The 18,475-nt window shown below is 46.7% G+C and overlaps 1 protein-coding gene across 1 annotated transcript in view; it reads left to right on the top strand.

Moving 5' to 3' along the window:
• Positions 1-18,217, top strand: part of LOC147256981 (P2X purinoceptor 3-like) — a 75,143-nt gene extending 56,926 nt beyond the window's left edge. The window contains exons 10-12 of the mRNA XM_086210059.1: positions 9,040-9,105; positions 15,793-15,870; positions 17,909-18,217. Of these exons, the coding sequence (XP_086066185.1) occupies positions 9,040-9,105; positions 15,793-15,870; positions 17,909-18,034 (270 nt within the window). The 3' untranslated portion in view covers positions 18,035-18,217. The remainder of the gene's footprint in view (positions 1-9,039; positions 9,106-15,792; positions 15,871-17,908) is intronic.
• Positions 18,218-18,475: the final 258 nt, after the last annotated feature.

The following is an 18,475-nucleotide window of genomic DNA, read 5'->3' as shown; positions in this document are numbered from 1 at the left end:
CTCGGATACGTGAGAAGCTGCTGGTCCACACGGAGAGAAATCTCTCACTGGAAGTAGCAGTTAAAATGGCGTGTCAGGTGGAGGCAGCGATTGGACACGTACACTCTTTCAGCGGAGCCCCAGGCTCCCGTGCACGTCGTGAAAGCTAAGCCAAAACGCCAGTTCAAGCCCAAAACAAAGAGTTATAACCCCGCCGAGCCTGCAGCAGCATCAAAACAGGACCGATGCTGTTTTCGGTGCGGTTCATCAACTCACCTGGCAGACGCTCCAGACTGTCCCGCACGTAAAGTGTCATGCAGAGGCTGCAACAAGACAGGACACTTCGCCCGTGTGTGTAAGCCCAAGTCCACTGCCAAAGTTGGAGAAGTTGTTGTTTTCGAAATGAACACTGTGCTGATGCTACAAGGTGGACAGTCAGATCACAAGATCACATGTGCAGTGACTATAAATGCAAAATCAACTTCCTGCCCTGCTGAGCTCGTGGTAGATACTGGCTCTGCTCTGTCCATCATTCCACAACACTTCTACAGAGAGTATTTCAGTGATGTGCCACTGTCTAAGCCACTTTCAAGGTTAGTGACATACACTAAGTCCAAGGTTCCAGTGCTAGGCTGCCTATCAGCGACAGTGCAGTTTGCAACTACAGCAGATCCGGCTACGTTTTATGTTGTGAAGACAGGCACAGCTTTGCTGGGATTGGACTTGTTCAGAGCACTGAGACTAACTATTGAACATAATGCTGTGCTCCCACCTGCTACCTCCTCTTCAGCAGCTAACTCACCTGCAGCTCCAGTAGCAGAGGTCATAACCCAGTCAGTGAGTGAGGAGAAGCTGGGTCTGGCAAAAGGTTTCATCCACAGAGTCAAAATCAGGGAGGGCGTCCAGCCGGTCCAACAAAAGCTTCGAAGGCTCCCAGTCTCTGTCAGACAAGCTGTCGCCGCTGAAATCGAGAGGCTCCTGAAAATGGATGTGATCGAGAGGATTGATGCATCCCCGTGGGTATCACCCATTGTGGTCACACTGCGGAAAAATGGTAAATTGAGGATGTGTGTGGACTGTCGTGAGCCAAACAAGGCTGTGGTGATGGACGGTCACCCACTTCCCCACATGGATGACATTTTCACTGAAATGCGCGGGGCCACTGTTTTCTCCACCATTGACTTGGCGAATGCTTATCATAAGTTTGTTTGCAGAGGAGAGCCGCGACATAACTGCTTTCATAACGCACGAAGGACTGTTCAGGTTCCGGAGAGTACCTTATGGACTGTGTTCTGCCCCAAGTGCATTCTCCAAGCTCATGTCGCTGGTTCTCAAAGACCTCAAGGGGGTCCAGAATTACCTTGATGACGTCATTGTTTACGGCAGGGGCCAGCAAGAACATGACCACAACCTGCAGGCAGTGCTGACGGCACTCAAAGAAGCTGGCCTTCAGCTCAACAACGAGAAGTGTCACTTTAACCAGAAAAGCCTGCAGTTCCTTGGGCATGTTGTTTCAGCTCAAGGTTTGCTGCCAAATGAGGATCACATCAAAGCTATCACAGAAGCTCCAGCGCCAAGCGACGCCACTACTCTACGCTCATTCCTGGGGCTGACAGCATGGTATGCGAAGTTTGTGGAAAACTATGCATCATTGGTCGAGCCCATGAGAGACTGCCTGCGTGATGACACTTTCAACTGGACTGCAGCTGCACAGGTGAGCTTTGACACAGTAAAGTCTTGCATTGTAAACGGTCCAGCTCTGGCAGTTTTCGACCCCACTCTCCCGACCATTGTGTCCACTGATGCTTCGGATTATGGTCTGGGGGCCATACTGACACAAGTGCATCCTGACAACACAGAGCGTACAGTCGCATGTGCTTCACGTTCACTCACACCGGCAGAACGGAAATACTCCATTGTGGAGAAGGAGGCGATGGCCTGTGTGTGGGCCGCTGAGAAGTGGAGGACTTTTTTGTGGGGGACAAGGTTCACGCTCCGCACAGACCACCAAGCCCTAACCACCCTGCTAGCTACAAAAGGACTTGGACGTGCAGGAATGCGCGTGGCAAGGTGGTCCGCCAGACTTCTGTGTTTCACATACGATGTGGTGTACAGTGCTGGTGCACAAAATTTTGCTGCTGACTGTCTTTCCAGGTTGCCTCTCCCATCTGTAGAGAATGCAGAGCCAGTGATGGAGCCTGAGCTGGTGGCTTTGCTGGATGCAGAACTGAAAGCGCTCTCGGTAAAAGACTTCACTGTGGTGTGTGAGGCGTGTCCAGAACTCACTGCCCTGAGAGTGCAGATGCAAGAAGGATGGCCTAAAACAACAAAGTCCCTACCTGCAGTGCTGAAGCCGTACTTTGCTGTCAGAGACGAACTCTCAGTCCAAGATGTGGTCGTCTACAGGGGCTCTCAGCGACGGCTTGTTCCTGTGGCCCTAAGAAAACAGCTAATCAATCTGGCACATGAAACCCACCAGGAGGTCGTCCGCACTAAGCAGAGGCTGCAGGACTTATACTGGTGGCCCAGCATGGACCTGTGTGTGCAAGAGAGCATCAGGACGTGCGATACATGCCAGATGAATGATAAAAGCGCTAAGACACATGCTACACCACTGTAGCCGGTCCCACTGCCTGATGGCCCGTGGCAGAAAGTGGGGATCGACATCGTGGGGCCATTTGAGTCTGCAACCTGGGACTGCAGATACGCAGTGACACTGATCGACTACTACACCAAGTGGCCAGAAGTCGCTTTCACTCACTCCATAACAACCACAGCGATCACTGTTTTCCTCTCTACAGTGTTCTCCAGGTTTGGCAACCCTACAGAGCTCATCAGTGACAACGGGACACAATTCACCTCAAGTGAGTTTGCAGAGCTCTTGGCAGTGAGAGACATTAAGCACATAAAAGTTTCTCTGTACTACCCTCAAGCAAATGGGGCCGTGGAGCGCTGGAACCGTGTTCTTAAAGAAGCACTCCTCACTGCTGACCAAGAGCGGAAAACATGGAAGCCCTTCACACAGGAGTTCCTTCTCACCTACCGTGCCACTCCACATAACACCACCGGTGTGTCGCCTCATGAGCTAATGTTCAACAGAAAGATGAGAACAAAAGTGGACGTTGACCCAGCAAGCACAGCCACACCACTGCAAGAAAAGCAGCTGCGCGACCGTGTCGTTTCCAAACAGAATGCATCAAAAGCCTACACAGATGCTAAAAGAGGCGCACGGGTACCAAAGATCAAAGAAGGCAGTCTGGTCAGGGTGAGAAAACCCTTCCATGTCAAAAAAGGACTGTCAAGGTTCCAGGCACCTGCCAGAGTGATGGAAAGAGCTGGTGCAGGTTCCTTTGTGCTGGAGGATGGACGCACATGGAATGCCTCTCACCTCTCCCTGGTGCCAGACTTTGCAAGCCCCAGCTCAGAGGAAGGATCAGCAGGTTTGCCTCTGATGATGTCCTTTGCACTACCACCAGACGTTGCGCATAGACCCGCTTGGGTCAGAAAAAAGCCAGCTTGGCTTAACGATTACCAAGAGTGATCGCTCTCATGGCCTTTGGGGGGGTATACATGAAAAAAAAGGGGGGGGGATGATGAAGAAAAAAAAATCAAAACAAAAACATCCCTGACAATGTGAAATGATTGTTTGACTAAAGTGAATTATAACTGAAGTACCTTGGTTTGTTATTGTTTAGAGACCTGTACCAAAATGTCACTGAGTTTCCTCATATCCAAGTTACACAGAAGTGACAGGATAAAAGTTCATTTGCTACTGTAGAAGAGTTTAGTACTAGAGTAATGTTGGTATGGTTATTGATATGAATGTGATCTCTGAAAAGAAAAAAAAGTTATTAATAAGCATGTGGAGAAGTTACACTATTTTTACAGTCAAGCTTATTTGATTCAAGTTATCGAGTAATTCCAGTTACAAGTAAACTTCTTAAACAAGGGGGAAATATGTTGTGTATTCAGTTGTTCCCTCGCAGCGCTAGGGGTCGCTGTGGGCGTATTGACTGTGTTGCCTGAGTTTTGTTGAATGAGCAGAAGAAGTTGAGTAAAGTGAGACCATGGAGTTGAGCTACTGAGTCCGCCGTTTTCATTCCTTCCTTTTATTACATTTTACAAGTACACAAGACTACAACACTGACATTATTTGACAACCGCACATACATCGGGCCCAAACACCTGTTAGCAGTACTTATGCTATAAAAGAGCCTTGACGATTGTGCTGAATGTGCAACTTTCTACAGTGGCTGCACTTGCGCTGTTGGAGGATGTGGCAAACATTTCAGGGAGCGGGAGATCTGCTGCACAATTCAGATGAGTGGCCGATGAGGCCGGTTCCAGCTATCGCGGGCCATCCTCCTGCAAATTTGTGAGGAGCTGCGACCGGCGCCCCAGCGCCGACACTGGTGCTGTGCACGCCCGGCTTCTTGGCCACTGGCTCACCGCGGAACGGTCCTCCATCTCCCGCTGGAAGGAGCTAGTCAACCCTCAACCGGGCCATGCCCTCGGTGGTGGACCTGATCCTCCACCTCTCCCGCAGGTACATTCAATTCCCTTCCAGTGTGGTTCAACAGGCCAATATTAAAAGCACAATTTGCGAAGCGCAGAGGCTGGAGGGATGGACGCCGATCCCGGCCGTCCTGGCACGCCAGAATTCAATTTCCACAATGTGAATGGGTAAGAAACTACTACACAATTCATGAAGCCAGATTATTTTTTTCTGTCCACTAGACGTTCCAGAATATATATCAGGCGGTCGAGCCGCAATGTCAAAGAGACGTTCACGGCGTGCGAGCTGGAGGTGCTGGTCGGGGAGGTGGAGGCGCAACAGCAGATTCTGTTTGGCAGCCTGTCCAGTGGTGTCAGTATAAACGTTGTGAGTGGCATAAGGTGTGCCAGAGGGTGAAGGCAGTGGGTTCGGAGCAACGCACCCCCGCGGAGATGAAAAAATGTGGTTGGACCTGTTATTGGTTAAAGTTCCCTTCTAATCACCAGTGTTGTTTGTCATCATGTTCATACATCTTAACCACTTCTAATGACGGAAAGAATGAGTTGCTACGCGTGTTTTAAGTTTTATGACGACGGTAGAAAAATGTTTGCTCCGTCCTTTACCAAACGATCAAAGTGATACAAAGCAAAGTTTTCCTGACTAAACCTGCGCAAGCATAACTACGTCATAAGCTTGCACTACTGGTAGCACTCTGAAAGATTTCTAATTTCTATTTCTAATGCATGTCGGCAATTCTAACTTCCTAAACAATGCAAGCTAAACGTATGACTAAATTCAACACTGCACAATCACTAAATGTAATAACTACAATAATCAATTGGCTTAAATCTAAATAGCAATATGGAAAATGGCACTAACGGGACCTCAAGGTGGAGGTCAAGCGGGGTACAGCAGCTCCCCGGAGGAGTGCCGGCCAGACAGGTGAAGGTCAGGGAGAGGGGCACCTGACGGAATTTGAGCAGCAGGTGGCGGAAGTCATGGGCAGCATCGGGGGGGGGGGGGGGGGATTTTCGCCACCACCCACTCTGACTCCGAGCCCGGAGGGTAAGTGGCAACTCCATTTCTTACGCAACATTTCCGCATGCTTTGCCACAGATGTAAACGCAACAGATACACAGAATTGGCCATTTAAATAAACCAATATGTTTGATGTTTAACAGAAATCGATCCGTGCCACCGGCGTGCAGCACCCCTGCTGGCTTCCACGCCAGCCCGTCTGCCAGCTCGGTCATTCGCCAGGACCAGCGGCATTCGGGCCAGCCCGTCCCCCGGCCCCAGCACCAGCACCAGGCCGACAAGCAGCAGACAGTCCTCCAGCCCACCCGGACCCTGCGGTGCATCCTCCAGCCCACACGGATCCAGTAGGAGGGTCCTCACACAGGCGGTCCTGCAGTCACAGGAGAACATTATTAGGGGAATAACAGGGATCAATGAGTGGCTCGACCGCCTGATCAATGTTCTGGAACGTTTCGTGGACAAAATAAATTAATCTGGCTTCATGAATTGTGTAATCGCTTCTTACCCATTCACATTTTGGAAATGAAATTCTGGCATGTGATGACGGCTGCCCGGCCGGGATCGGCTTCAGTCCTTCCAGCCACTGCGCATCGATGATCTGCACATTGGAGTGGAAACCCTTACTATGAAAGTAAGTCGTCTCGTCGACTGGCTCACCCCGGAACGGTCCGCCATCTCCCGCTGGAAGGAGCCAGTGGCCAAGAAGCCGAGCGTGCTCAGCACCAGGGTCGGCACTGGCGCAGCTTGGCTTCTGGCAGTTCTGCGCTGGAGCGCTGGTCGCAGCTCCTAACAAATTTGCAGGAGGATGGCCCGCGGTAGCCGGAACCGGCTTAAAAGCCACTCATCTGAATTGTGCTGTTATGTCTCTTCTGTCTGGTTGCACCGCTTGCCATGTCCTCCAACAGCGCAAGTGCTGCCATTGTTGAAAGTTGCACATTCAGCACAATCGTGAAGGCTCTTTTATAGCCGCTTAAGTAATGCCAACAGGTGTTTGGGTTTGTGTTGAAGGCTTTTTTGTGCCCGATGTCCTGTATGTGCGGTTGTCAAATAATGTCAGTTACCAAACACCGCCACAGGGTGTCGCCAGGGGACCAAAGTGCAGTTAACGCAAGAATCGGCTTTCCAACAACTTCTACAGCATCTCCGGAGTTGGCGTGAAACAGCGCAAGAATCTACGAACTTTTCGCGTTGATACATCTGAACGTGAGCACCAATCCTAGCGTACACAAATTTTTCTTACCTAAACCGCATTGATACATGAGTCCGAGGTCACCAGGTGGTCAACCTCCCACCTGTAGGCGGGGTGGAGTCGTCCGCAAACTTCAGGAGCTTGACCGACTAGTGACTGGAGGTGCAGCTGTTCGTGTACAGGGAGAATAGCAGAGGAGAAAGAACGCAACCCTGGGGGGATCCGGTTCTGATGGTCTGAGAGTCGGAGATGTGTTTCCCCAGCTTCGCACACTGCTTCCTGTCGGACAGGAAGTCTGTAATCCACCTGCAGGTGGAGTCAGGCACGTTTAGCTGGGAGAGCTTCTCCTGTAACAAGGTTGGGATGATGGTATTGAAGGCAGAGCTGAAGTCCACAAACACGATCCTGGGGTTCCTGGGGAGTCCAGGTGCTGGAGGATGTAGTGGAGGGCCAGGTTGACAGATTGTCTACAGACCTGTTGGCTAGGTAGGCAAACTGCAGGGGGTCCAGGAGAGGTTCGGTGATGTCCTTGAGGTATAAAACCACAAGGCGCTCGAAGAATTTCATGACCACAGAGGTCAGGGCGACGAGTCTCAGCCTGGTCCATTTTGTCTTTTCAGTCCTTTGATTTCACCTATCAAATCCATGATTATTTTCTGCTGCTTGAGGACAGTAGCAGTCTCCTCCGACATGAAGTTCAGTGCTCTCTTTATCTCCTCAATTTCCTCTGTGTTTTAGGTGGCATTTTGATTGTTGGTTGGCCTGCTGGATCAAGGCTAATCACCAAAGTTAGTAGATGAGGCTACCCCGTACCACTATGGAAATGTTGCATGCAGCCTCTCCAACTTGCACCAAGGCTAGCTTCCTGGAAGTCTTCACATCTTCATCAAACACAATGAAGAAGAAGCAGATTGAGCTCAGCAGCAAACCATCAGTTCATCTCAGATCTCAGGAGACAATTCTGCCTTCCTGTGTTTGCTGCTTTTCACACCAGTTATACAGTACCTCTCCCTCTATGTCTCTCTTTGAGATAATTTCTGAATTTATTATCATAAAAGTGTCCTGCACAAATTGCGCAATAGATATTTTTTGGGGAATAATCATAAAATTTGCATTACTGTTGTAGAATGGCATGACATAAACCATAAAAAAACATTTCCCCTCTAAACATGGCACAAAAGTCAAGGAAAACATATTTTGGCCCATAACCCGCCCAACATGGAACATCACACAAAATCTAAAATCTTACATCCTCGCATTCCCTGATGTAAATTGAATCTGGTGATATATGTAAAACCCATGCTGTAGAACAAAATTATGCAAAATGAAAACATCCCATCCATCCATCTTCTTGGTTATCCTTTTAAGGGTCACGGGGGGCTGGAGCCTATCCCAGGTGCCTTTGGGCAAGAGGCGGGGCACAGGGCCAACACATACAGACAGACAAAGCCACACCCACAGACCATTAAGAGTATCCAATTAACCTGGTCAAAAGGAAAACTTACTTTTTTGAACTTCTTGCTGGCTTTTTGATAATTTTGGACAAAGACTTGTTTAGATAATGTCTATACAGTGTGGATGTAAATGCCATAGTCTTGTCTGGGCCATGTGAATATTTAGAGTTACAATTTTTAGTTTGCTAGAGTCCGTTCCTGTCTTATTTTGAAGCTCTTCACCCCTGTCAATCTGTGCTTTACACTTCCTGTCTTTGTCTGTCTTGCCCTTTTAAAGTCTCACTTGTGTCTTGTCAATTAATCATTTCTTGTCAGCCACAACTCTGCTCCCTAGTGTTTCTCGTCCTATTTGATTCACCCATTCCCTTGTGTTGTCCCACCTATTTCTTGATGAATCACTGGTAGAGTTTGAATTTAAGTTCATTGTCTCATCTCAGTCTTTGTCAGAGCCTTATAATCTCTGAATGTCTTCATGCCTAGTTACAATTCCATATTGTATTTGTATGTATATTTCCATGTTTGCCAGTGTTAAGCTAAGTTTTCTTCTTTTTTTGGTTAAGAAATCCATATGTTCTTCACATCTAGCCTTTCCACCACCAAAATTTATCTTGAAATAATGATGTCAGATTGAAATTGCTTAAATTGTTCTGCAGTAGGTGGGAAGCAAGTATGGTGTCAAGCCTTGAAGTCTGCAATAGCCTTGACATCATGAGACTTCTATGGCTTGTGCAGCTGGATTCTCTAAGCAAATTGGACAAGCCATGTAATTTGTTAAGCAATTAATTGAACAAAACAGCACAGACCTTGCTCATCTCAAATGACCTAAATGGGTAGACTAAGTCTTGGAACACTGACACCTGTTAATGGCCATTGTTTCTTTGTAGGCAGGAAAGTTCAACATGATCCCTACTCTCATCAACATGGTGGCAGCCTTCACTTCAGTTGGAGTGGTGAGTGTGACTTGTATGCAGTTACAATGCTGAGTTGTCCATAAAACCACCAGAAGTTGTGCTGCTTATCATGTAAACTCCTTGGAGGGGAGTCAGGCTGATGAATCAGCATAAGGCATGTCATCTGAATGCACAAGCTGTTTACACTAATATGGTTGAGATTATGAATGTTTGCTTTGTTTTAGGATTTTTTTTTTCAAAAGCAAAGTGTTAGTGGAGTACTGACTGTGAATGCATGAAGAAGACTTGGATTATACTGTACAATGCATTTGCAAACTGACATTTTGTATAGCTTGGCTGTTAACATATTCACTAATTCAAGACAACCAAAGAAAACTCTATGGCAAATTAAAATTTTGGGGTAAAATATTTCTTTAACGTACATGCCACTACAACCTGACTTGTGTGAGTAATGCAGGGTGAACATATCTCCAATCCTTCAACCTGTGACACTGTACCTTAAATCCAAACCTACATTATTGAGCTTATGGTTCAGTTGGATTTTTCATCAGCACACAGTGGATTTCATTAACCAGACTTCAGGAATGGAGCCCTTTAGCATTGAGCAAGTACCTTGCTTTGCAAACTGAACTTTCATTGCCTGTTCCCACCAAGTCTTGCTGCAGGTCTTTTGAGGTCACTCAAGTTTTTTTTTCCATTTGCCTCTAAAGGAATCTGGTGACAGCTATAAATACTTTCCTGCCTCTGCCACAGCCAAACTGGCACACACTTAAAAAAAAAAATTCTGTAATATTAACAGTTCAAGAAATCGTGGGACTCTACATGATGACATAATGACGGACAAAACAGTTTTGTTGTCATAGTTTAAGGTGCGCGGTAAGATGACCAAGTAATTCCATTCACTAACAACCAGTCTTGACAGTCAAAATCTCACTTGATGTGATCTGACGGTAAACAAACATGGCAAACACCGCTTTCTAAACAATGGAGATTTAATACATCATTGCTCAAGGACCCCAATTTTGTTAAATTCTTTAAGGAGGAATGGACAATATTCTGTGAGATAAATGACCAGCCTGATGTCTCAGCCTGTGTGCTATGGCAGGCGAATAAGCAGTCATGCGGGGCAAAATAATATCTTACTGTTCATATAAGAAAAAACAGGAGAAAGCTCTCGAAACAGAATTAAATGAAAAAATTAAAGCCTTGGAGACAACTTATGCCGCCTCCCAAGAGGAACACCTACTGAGAGAATTAAGGGAATTAAAACTAAAACTAAATAATTTACTCGACATCAAAACACAATTTCAGCTGCAGAGACTATGCTTGGAGAACTTTGAACATAACAATAAATCCAGCAGATTTTTAGCGAACCAACTAAAACGGAACAAAGAAAGAGCAACAATATCCTCCATTAAGGACTCCAATGGGGAAACAACCTGTGACCCAAAAGAAATCAATTACATTTTTAGGGAATTCTATAAAAAACTTTACTCACCTGAGATTAACCCATCCAAATCTTGCATTGAAAACTTTCTAAGCACAATTGACTTGCCAAAATTAAATCAAGACCAAATAATGGCTCTGGAGTCACCTATTTCTATCGAGGAACTTCAAGAAGCCCTTAAACATATGCCAAACAAGAAAGCCCCGGGACCAGATGGCTTTCCTGCAGAATTCTACGAAGAGTTTTGGCCTGAGCTTGCACCAATATTTTACAAAATGTTCACTGAAATACAGGAAACCTTGACCATGCCACCCGACATGAACCGTGCGATTATTAGCCTTCTCCTTAAACCGGACAAAGACCCAGCACTTCCATCAAGCTATCGTCCAATATCACTTATAAATGCAGATATTAAAGTCATCAGCAAGGCGCTAGCTAGAAGGCTTGAAAAAGTAACACCTCACATAATACATCCTGACCAGACCGGGTTTATTAAAGGACGGCACTCCACTAACAACACACGTAGACTTATCAACCTGATAGACTACTGTAACAATCAGAGCAAGGATGCCATAATTGTCTCCCTAGATGCAGAAAAAGCATTCGACAGGGTAAATTGGAACTTTCTCCTCACCACATTACAAAAGTTTGGGTTTGGAGATAACTTTGTGAACTGGATCAAAATATTTTACCGCGCTCCCAGTGCTTGTGTCAGAACAAATGATCAAACTTCTCCAAGCTTCTCTCTCCAAAGAGGAACCAGACAGGGTTGTCCACTTTCCCCTTCCCTATTTGCTATATTCATAGAGCCACTCGCAGCTGCAGTCCGGCAAAACAACAACATCAAGGGAATTGACACTACAAATGTGATCCATAAGATAAGCCTTTATGCTGATGATGTATTACTTTTCCTACGGAATGCACAATCATCTCTCCCTGAAACGATAGCACTCATTGACAAATTCTCAACCATTTCTGACTACTCTATTAATTGGAGCAAGTCAACTGTTCTTCCCATCAACTCAGGTTTCCAGAGTACGCTTGCCGTACCACTACAGTCAGGAAACATTAAATACCTGGGCATCAACAGCTCTGCCAAATTGTCTGACTTGACACGGCTAAATCATACCACCCTAATCAAAGAAATAGAGGACGACCTCACCCGGTGGCGCACACTACCCATATCACTTATGGGAAGAATAGCAACAGTAAAAATTATGATCTTGCCAAAAATCAACTATGTTTTCTCGATGGTTCCGACCCAACCTCCCCGGACTTGGTTCAAAACACTCGACTCTAACATCTCCAAATTTCTCTGGAAAGCTAAGCCACCACGTATAAGCTTAAAGACTTGGCAAAAGAGTAAAGACTATAGTGGCTTGGAACTACCAAATTTGTATAATTACTACTTGGCCAATAGATTGCAATACATACTAAAATGGTTGAAGCCAAACTCATTAGACCAAGCATGGCGCGATATTGAACAAACTTTCTGCAAAGAAATCCAAATATCTGATCTCCCTTTTATCAGCCCTGTTATCAAGCATCACAGCTGCTTTAAGTACATTAGCATCAGCAACACCCTCATAGCCTGGTGGGAATTTCTCAAAAGCAATGGGCTCTCGAACACCCCTTGCAGGCTTACGCCTATCTGGAACAATCCTGACATCCTGCAAAATAAAAAAAAACAATACATTTTGCTGCATGGGCCAATAAAGGGATTAAAAATCTAGAGCATATCTTCCAAGACAAAGAATTCATAGAATTTAACCAAATTACAGCAAATTATGGTATCAACAAAAACAAATTTCTGGAATATCTTCAGCTCAAATCTATAATACAGGCACGGTTTGACCTTACCCAGTTAGACTTAGAGCTTCCACCTAGAATAACAGATTTTTTTACAAATTTTACCCCCTAAGCTACTGTCTAAAATTAACTCAATAGTTTCAACAACAGAACTTATAATCTCAGTTCCTTCATCCAAATGGGAGAAAGATCTGTCGATCAACCCACACCCTAACTTTTGGATAGAAATCTGCTCCAACACATTTAGAATGATTCGCAGTGGTAACCTACAATTAATAAATTACAAGGTTCTCCACAGAACACACTACACAGGAAAAAGGATGTTCCAGATGGGCCTCACACAAACAAACATTTGTCCATATTGTGCGACTGGCTCACCAGACTGCTATCTGCATGCTATATGGCTTTGTACACCTGTTAACAATTTTTGGCAGAGGGTTTGTAAAGACCTATCACGGTGGTTAGGGTACCACATCCCCATCTCCCCCTCACTTTGTCTGCTAGGTGACCTCACTAATGTTAATATGGAAGTAAACAAATCCTGCATGCTTCTCACTGCTCTAAGCATCGCAAAGAAGGCCATCCTGATGAATTGGAAATCAAAGAACAACCTAAGCATTACTCAATATAGAAACCTTTTATTAGACCACATTTCCATGGAGAGAATGTCTGCTTGGGAGGAAAGTCGATCATCAGAGTTCGAACAAATCTGGTCCCCGATAATTAAATCCATCACATAGTTTTGATTAGGGGGGGCTGGGCTTCGTGGCTCTGGCCCCGGGGCGGGTGGCTATGGACGCTGGCTGCCTTGGGTGTCCGGTGGCTCGCTGGGCTGGTGGGCCTGGGGTTACTGCCTTCTGGGGCGGCTTTGGGTCTCGCCTGTTGAGGGACGACGTGGGGGCGGCTTCCCCTATCATGGCGGCACCCTATGGGATTGGGGGTTGGGGGTCCTTGGGCTGGGTCGGGGCCTCCACCCGGCATGGGGGGGTCGGGGGCCCTGTGCTCTGCTGCCGGGGATTCGCGCCGGTCCCCCAGTGGGGTCCTGCGGTGGGGGGCTGTGGTCGCCCGGTCCCCGGGCCCCGGCGGGGCGTGCTGGGGCCTGCCGTGGCGGCTGGGGCATATTTGCCCCCGGACGATGGGAGGAGGGTGGGGAAGGAAGGTTAGGTGGGGTTAGAGAGGAAGGGGGGTCAGGGGGAGGGGGGTCGGGAGGGAGGGAGGGAGGTAGGGGCTGGAGAGTGAGGTAGAGGTGGACTGCTTGGCGCCTGGGACTTGCTGACCTGGGGCCCTGCCGCTCCCCCGGGGGGGTCGCACCCACATTTGGGAGGGGTTTGCTAGCCTCGGCCCACCCTCGGGCGGGCTGGGCCCTGGCGCGGTGTCCTGGACTGCCACCACTCTGGACAAAGGGAGGATGCTAGGGGACGTCTGAGGATGGGGGCTGACCTCCTTGATGCTGATCGAACTGGGGGCCCTGACCACGGGTTGCTGGCGGCTCCCATGCCCTGGGTGCCTCCGCCAATTTTAACCACATTCTAGTCATCCACATCATCACATCTACATTCCCATGCACAACACGCACCCTGCACCATGTTGGGATGGGGGGGCAGCTGGGGCAGGGAGTGGGTCCAGTGCTGCCTCCTTTGCTAACTGCACCATTGCGGGCCTGGGGGCCTGGCCGGGGCTCTTCGGGGGCGGGGGTGGTCCTCTTCCCGGCATGGTGGTTGGGCTGGGGTTGGTCACGGGCCCTGCTGCTGTACGGTGGATCGCTCGCTGGTGGTTTCACTAAGTCTGAGGTGCCCTGGACCGTATCAGCATCTATGGTGTTCTCAGCCCCTGTATGGAGGAAGATGAGAGTATGATTGTTTTGTCCGGGGGTGGCGGTCCTGGGCGTGCGTGCCTTCGGCTCACCCCGGCGGGTGGGCTGGACCTTTCCGGGGAGTAGGGGTCCCGGCTGGCTGGCTGGTGGTGCCCTATAGCCTGAAACCCTCCTGCTCTGGGGGGAGGGGGAGAACAGGGGATGAGTAGAGGGGATGGGGATCGAGGGTTGGGGGGGGGGATAGCTCTGTTCGGGGGCGGTGGGCCTGGTCGTTGTGGTGGGCTGTGGCTGCCCCGCCTGGGTGTGGGGTGTGGGTGGGTGTCGGCCTTGCCGCTGGCGGACCCCTTGGGGAGCTCTGGTCGGGTCTCGGGCTGGGGGGCCCTGTGCCCCTGGGCTCTACTCATGCTGTGGGGGGGGGAGTGCCCGGCGGGACCGGCGTCATCTCTGCCCCGTCTCTCTGTGGGGTGCTTCCGGGTGGGGGTTGCTGCTCCTATGCTTTCCTATGGGTCCTGGCATGGGTTGGGCCTTAGGCTGTTTCCTGGGGGAGGGGTGGCCTGGGGCTCCCCGTGTCCTGGGGATTTCGGGGTGCTCTGGTGACCTGGTCCTGACCTACCTGCCATCCTGGACTGGGGGTGCGATGTCCTGGCCCCCCACATCAGCTACAGCCAGCTACGCACAGCATCCAAGATAAACCGTAGCACATACACATACACGTACACACGCGTATACACACATACACGCATGGAGCGCACAGCTGACCCATAAACACGCACTCAGACATTTATCTTAAAATTATATCAAACCAAATGGCAAGCCTGCACTGGGAATTCTGCAACCATTGTTTTTTGTTTTTTTGTTTTGTTTTTGTTTTTTTCTTTCTTTTTCTTTTGTTGTTGTTACTTTTTCTTTGTTTGTTTATTTGTTTTTTGTTTGTTTTTTGTCTTTGTTTGTTTTAGTGTTTTTGTTGTTGTTGTTGTTGTTGCTTTCTGCTATTGCTGTTGTTGTTTTTTTTGTCTCCCCACTCCCCCTTGTCTTCCCTATCCTGTCCCTGTTCTCTCTTCCTGTCCACTCCTGAGCCTCAGTCCGGTAGCTTCATCAATGAACCAACACCATTCCTAATAAAGTTAAACATAAATGGCAATAGGAGGAGTTTATCAGACTCCGCCTATGCAGAATAAAACTGCTTCAGTACAACAAGGCACCAGGAACACTGATGCTGCTTGCCTCAGCTACTGAACAGGACAGGTAAAAAAAAACAAACAAACAAACAAACAAACATGGCAAAACAAAAAACAAAAAAGGACAGGTTGATTATGGTATGTTTTTCAGGACATGTTGTAAGAACAGTTGTAGTGTTGCTGCATATCAACAAGTTGGTCCTTCATTTCTGAGGTTCATCTCACCCACTGGTGTTAACTCACTGTGTATTATAGATTTTTCTATTGGTTGAAACTGCAGCAGCCATGGCAAAAACATTGACAAACATATGGACAAACAAATCAGAGTTGCCTGGACCGTTTTGGTTTTATGATTAAAACTAGGACAGAGACTGCTGAAAACCAGGGCGTGTGAGTGGTTTTTCAGTATTTGTTGGGATTTGGGACATGGAGTTTAAAATGGGATTGCTGTTTTGTAAATAAAATGTATTATTATGTAGGGCACAGTGCTCTGTGACATCATACTACTGAACTTCTTGAAAGGAGCAGAACAGTACAAGGCCAAGAAATTTGAAGAGGTAAGTTCTTAAGCTAAATAATGTGGCTACGTTCAGATAAGCAGATCCAGTTTATTGTCAAATATGTGATCTGGTACCCCATAAAGTTCAGATTGTCTATCTAGGTTGATAGGTAGTTGGCAGCCACAATCACGAGGTACTGTATTGTCACTTTTCAAATTAGGGTCAACATCTGGTGGTGCAGTGGTTAGCACTGTTGCCTCACACAAGAGGGTTCCAGCTTCGAGTCCTGGCTCGGGTATGGGATTTTTCTGGGTGGAGTTTGCATGTTCTCCTGTGCCTGTGATGAACTGGCGACCTGTCCAGGCTGTACCCTGCCTCTCGCCTGTGGCCGCTGGGATAGGCTCCAACCTCCCTGTGACCCTTAATAGGAATAAGTGGAAGAAAATGGATGGACTGATGGTCAACATCTTAGCAAAACATTGCTTATACACATATCCATTAGGCTCAATGCATCATTTTCTTTTGTTTGGCCTGGATGTCTTACTTTACCTGAGGAATTCAATATCATCTCATTTGAACTTTCAGTACATTTAGTTGTAGTGTAGTTCAGTACATTTATGGCATTCACAAACACTTCAGCACTTCGTGTTTGTTCTCATAAGCTGATGCGTACACAACAGTTTTAAAATATCAATGAAGAATTTATTGATGTTAATAAAAGCACAGGAGAAAATCTTGACAGAATTTGGGATATTAATTTGATGTTTTAATTCATTATAGAGCATTGCTCATCATTTCTAATCAGCAGACCCTGATGACAGAGCAGTAGAAGCTTAATCTAATAACCTCCCCTTTTAATTTATCACTTGGAAGATGGGCATCTTGCATGGAATCACTTTCAGGAAATAGTCTTAATACAACAAATTCTCACAAGGGCAATCACGGTCATAAGTAATGTTAGCACACCCTGGTACCCCAGGTATACTTGGTCAGCATCAGTTAGCCAGCTAACATTAACCATTTGCATAAAAGATGCCCTGCAACAGTATCAAACATTTAAAGATTTTTAGATAGTATATTTTTCTTTGTTGGCACAGTGGTGCAGTGGTTAGCACTGTTGCCTCACAGCAAGAAGGTTCCAGGTTAAAGTCTTGGCTGGGGTAGGCTCCAGCCCCCCAGATGGATACTTTTCTTTAGATGGTCTTTGGTACCTGGTGTGTTTAGTTGCAGCATTTTACCTTTACAAGTTACACCCTTGATCTTCTAATGTATTTATATACTAAACTTTCCTAATGTGGCTTCGACTTCCAAAATACAGTATACTTGAATGAAAGAACGGTAGAAGTTAAAGCGTTTGAATAATGTGAAGGTTGGGACTGATGAAAACTATGAAGCTATGCTTTTATTTCTTTAAAATTATGCCACTCTGGTGGCATGTGATCATTTGCCAAATGCTTGTTTATTTAATTTTCCTCATAAAAATGTTAATTAAATAGTTGTAAATTGGTATTTTCCAACTGTCACTGATTCAAAATTTTATGATCTTAACAGTTCTGTAAAGCAAGGAGGAGACTAGGTAAATGCTTCAAAAATTCTTACTACAGCTGGGTAACTTGGGGTGGCACGATGGTGCAGTGGCTAGCGCAAATAACAACAAGAATGTTCCGGATTTGAGCCCCGGCTCGAGCATGGGTCTTTCTGTGTAGAGTTTGTATGTTCTCCCTGAGCCTATGTGGGTTCTCTCCGGGTAATCCAGCTTCCTCCCACAGTCCAAAGACATGCGAGAGGAGACTAGGCTGATTGAATACTCTAAATTGACCATAGGCATAGCAGTGAGTGTGAATGGTTGTCTGTCTATATGTGCTGGCCTGGTGACCTGTCACCAGGGTGTACCTCACCTGAAAGCTGCTGGGATAGGCTCCAGCACCCGTGACCCTTAACAAGACAAGCGGTAGAAAAGATGAATGGATGGATGGACCTGAGTAACTTGACTGAAAATGTTGTTGTAATATGTGCCTACACTAGGTTTTCAGACATGACTGTTTGTGACAACATACATCTAAATATCACCTTGTCTCATCCTGTCATAATGTAGGTGTCAGACAATCCACTGGATGCCCAGCACAGTGGTCTCTATCGGTCCAAGCTGACACTGAGCCACAATGAGACCATCAGGAAGACCAGTAACTCGGGGCCTTTTTCTTTTGAACATTACAACTAAAGCATCAAAGCATTAACAAAAGAGAAACAGACTTCTTGTTCATTCATCAGTGTCTTTATATAATATTCTAAAATTCCTGTTCCCTGTTCCTCAAGCATATGCAGAGAGGAAAGAAAGCCCTAAAGCTTTCTGTGTTGGTCTGAAATATTTCTTCGTAAGTGGTGATGTAATGAGACTAACAATAGCATGTGTGTACTTTTTGAGCACAGTATAGGTGTGACATTTCATTAAACTGCTTTAGTGACAAGCCAATAATGTCATAACTTTTTTCACTTTTAATGTAATGACTTGGGAATGTAATATTTCTTAACAGTAACTTACATGCTCCCATTAGGTGACATAATCCGGAAGCACTCAATCAACTTTCACTGTTATGCGGATGACACGCAACTCTACTTGTCGATGGAGCCAAATGAAACAAGCTAGTTTACTAATCTGCAA

This window comes from Aulostomus chinensis, chromosome 8 (genome assembly GCF_037954235.1).
Source record: "Aulostomus chinensis isolate RoL2024-O1b breed Wild chromosome 8, RoL_Achi_v1.0, whole genome shotgun sequence".
Classification (NCBI taxonomy): Eukaryota; Metazoa; Chordata; class Actinopteri; order Syngnathiformes; family Aulostomidae; genus Aulostomus; species Aulostomus chinensis.
The sequence above is the reverse complement of the archived record's forward strand: the minus strand, read 5'-3'. Positions and strand labels throughout refer to the sequence as shown.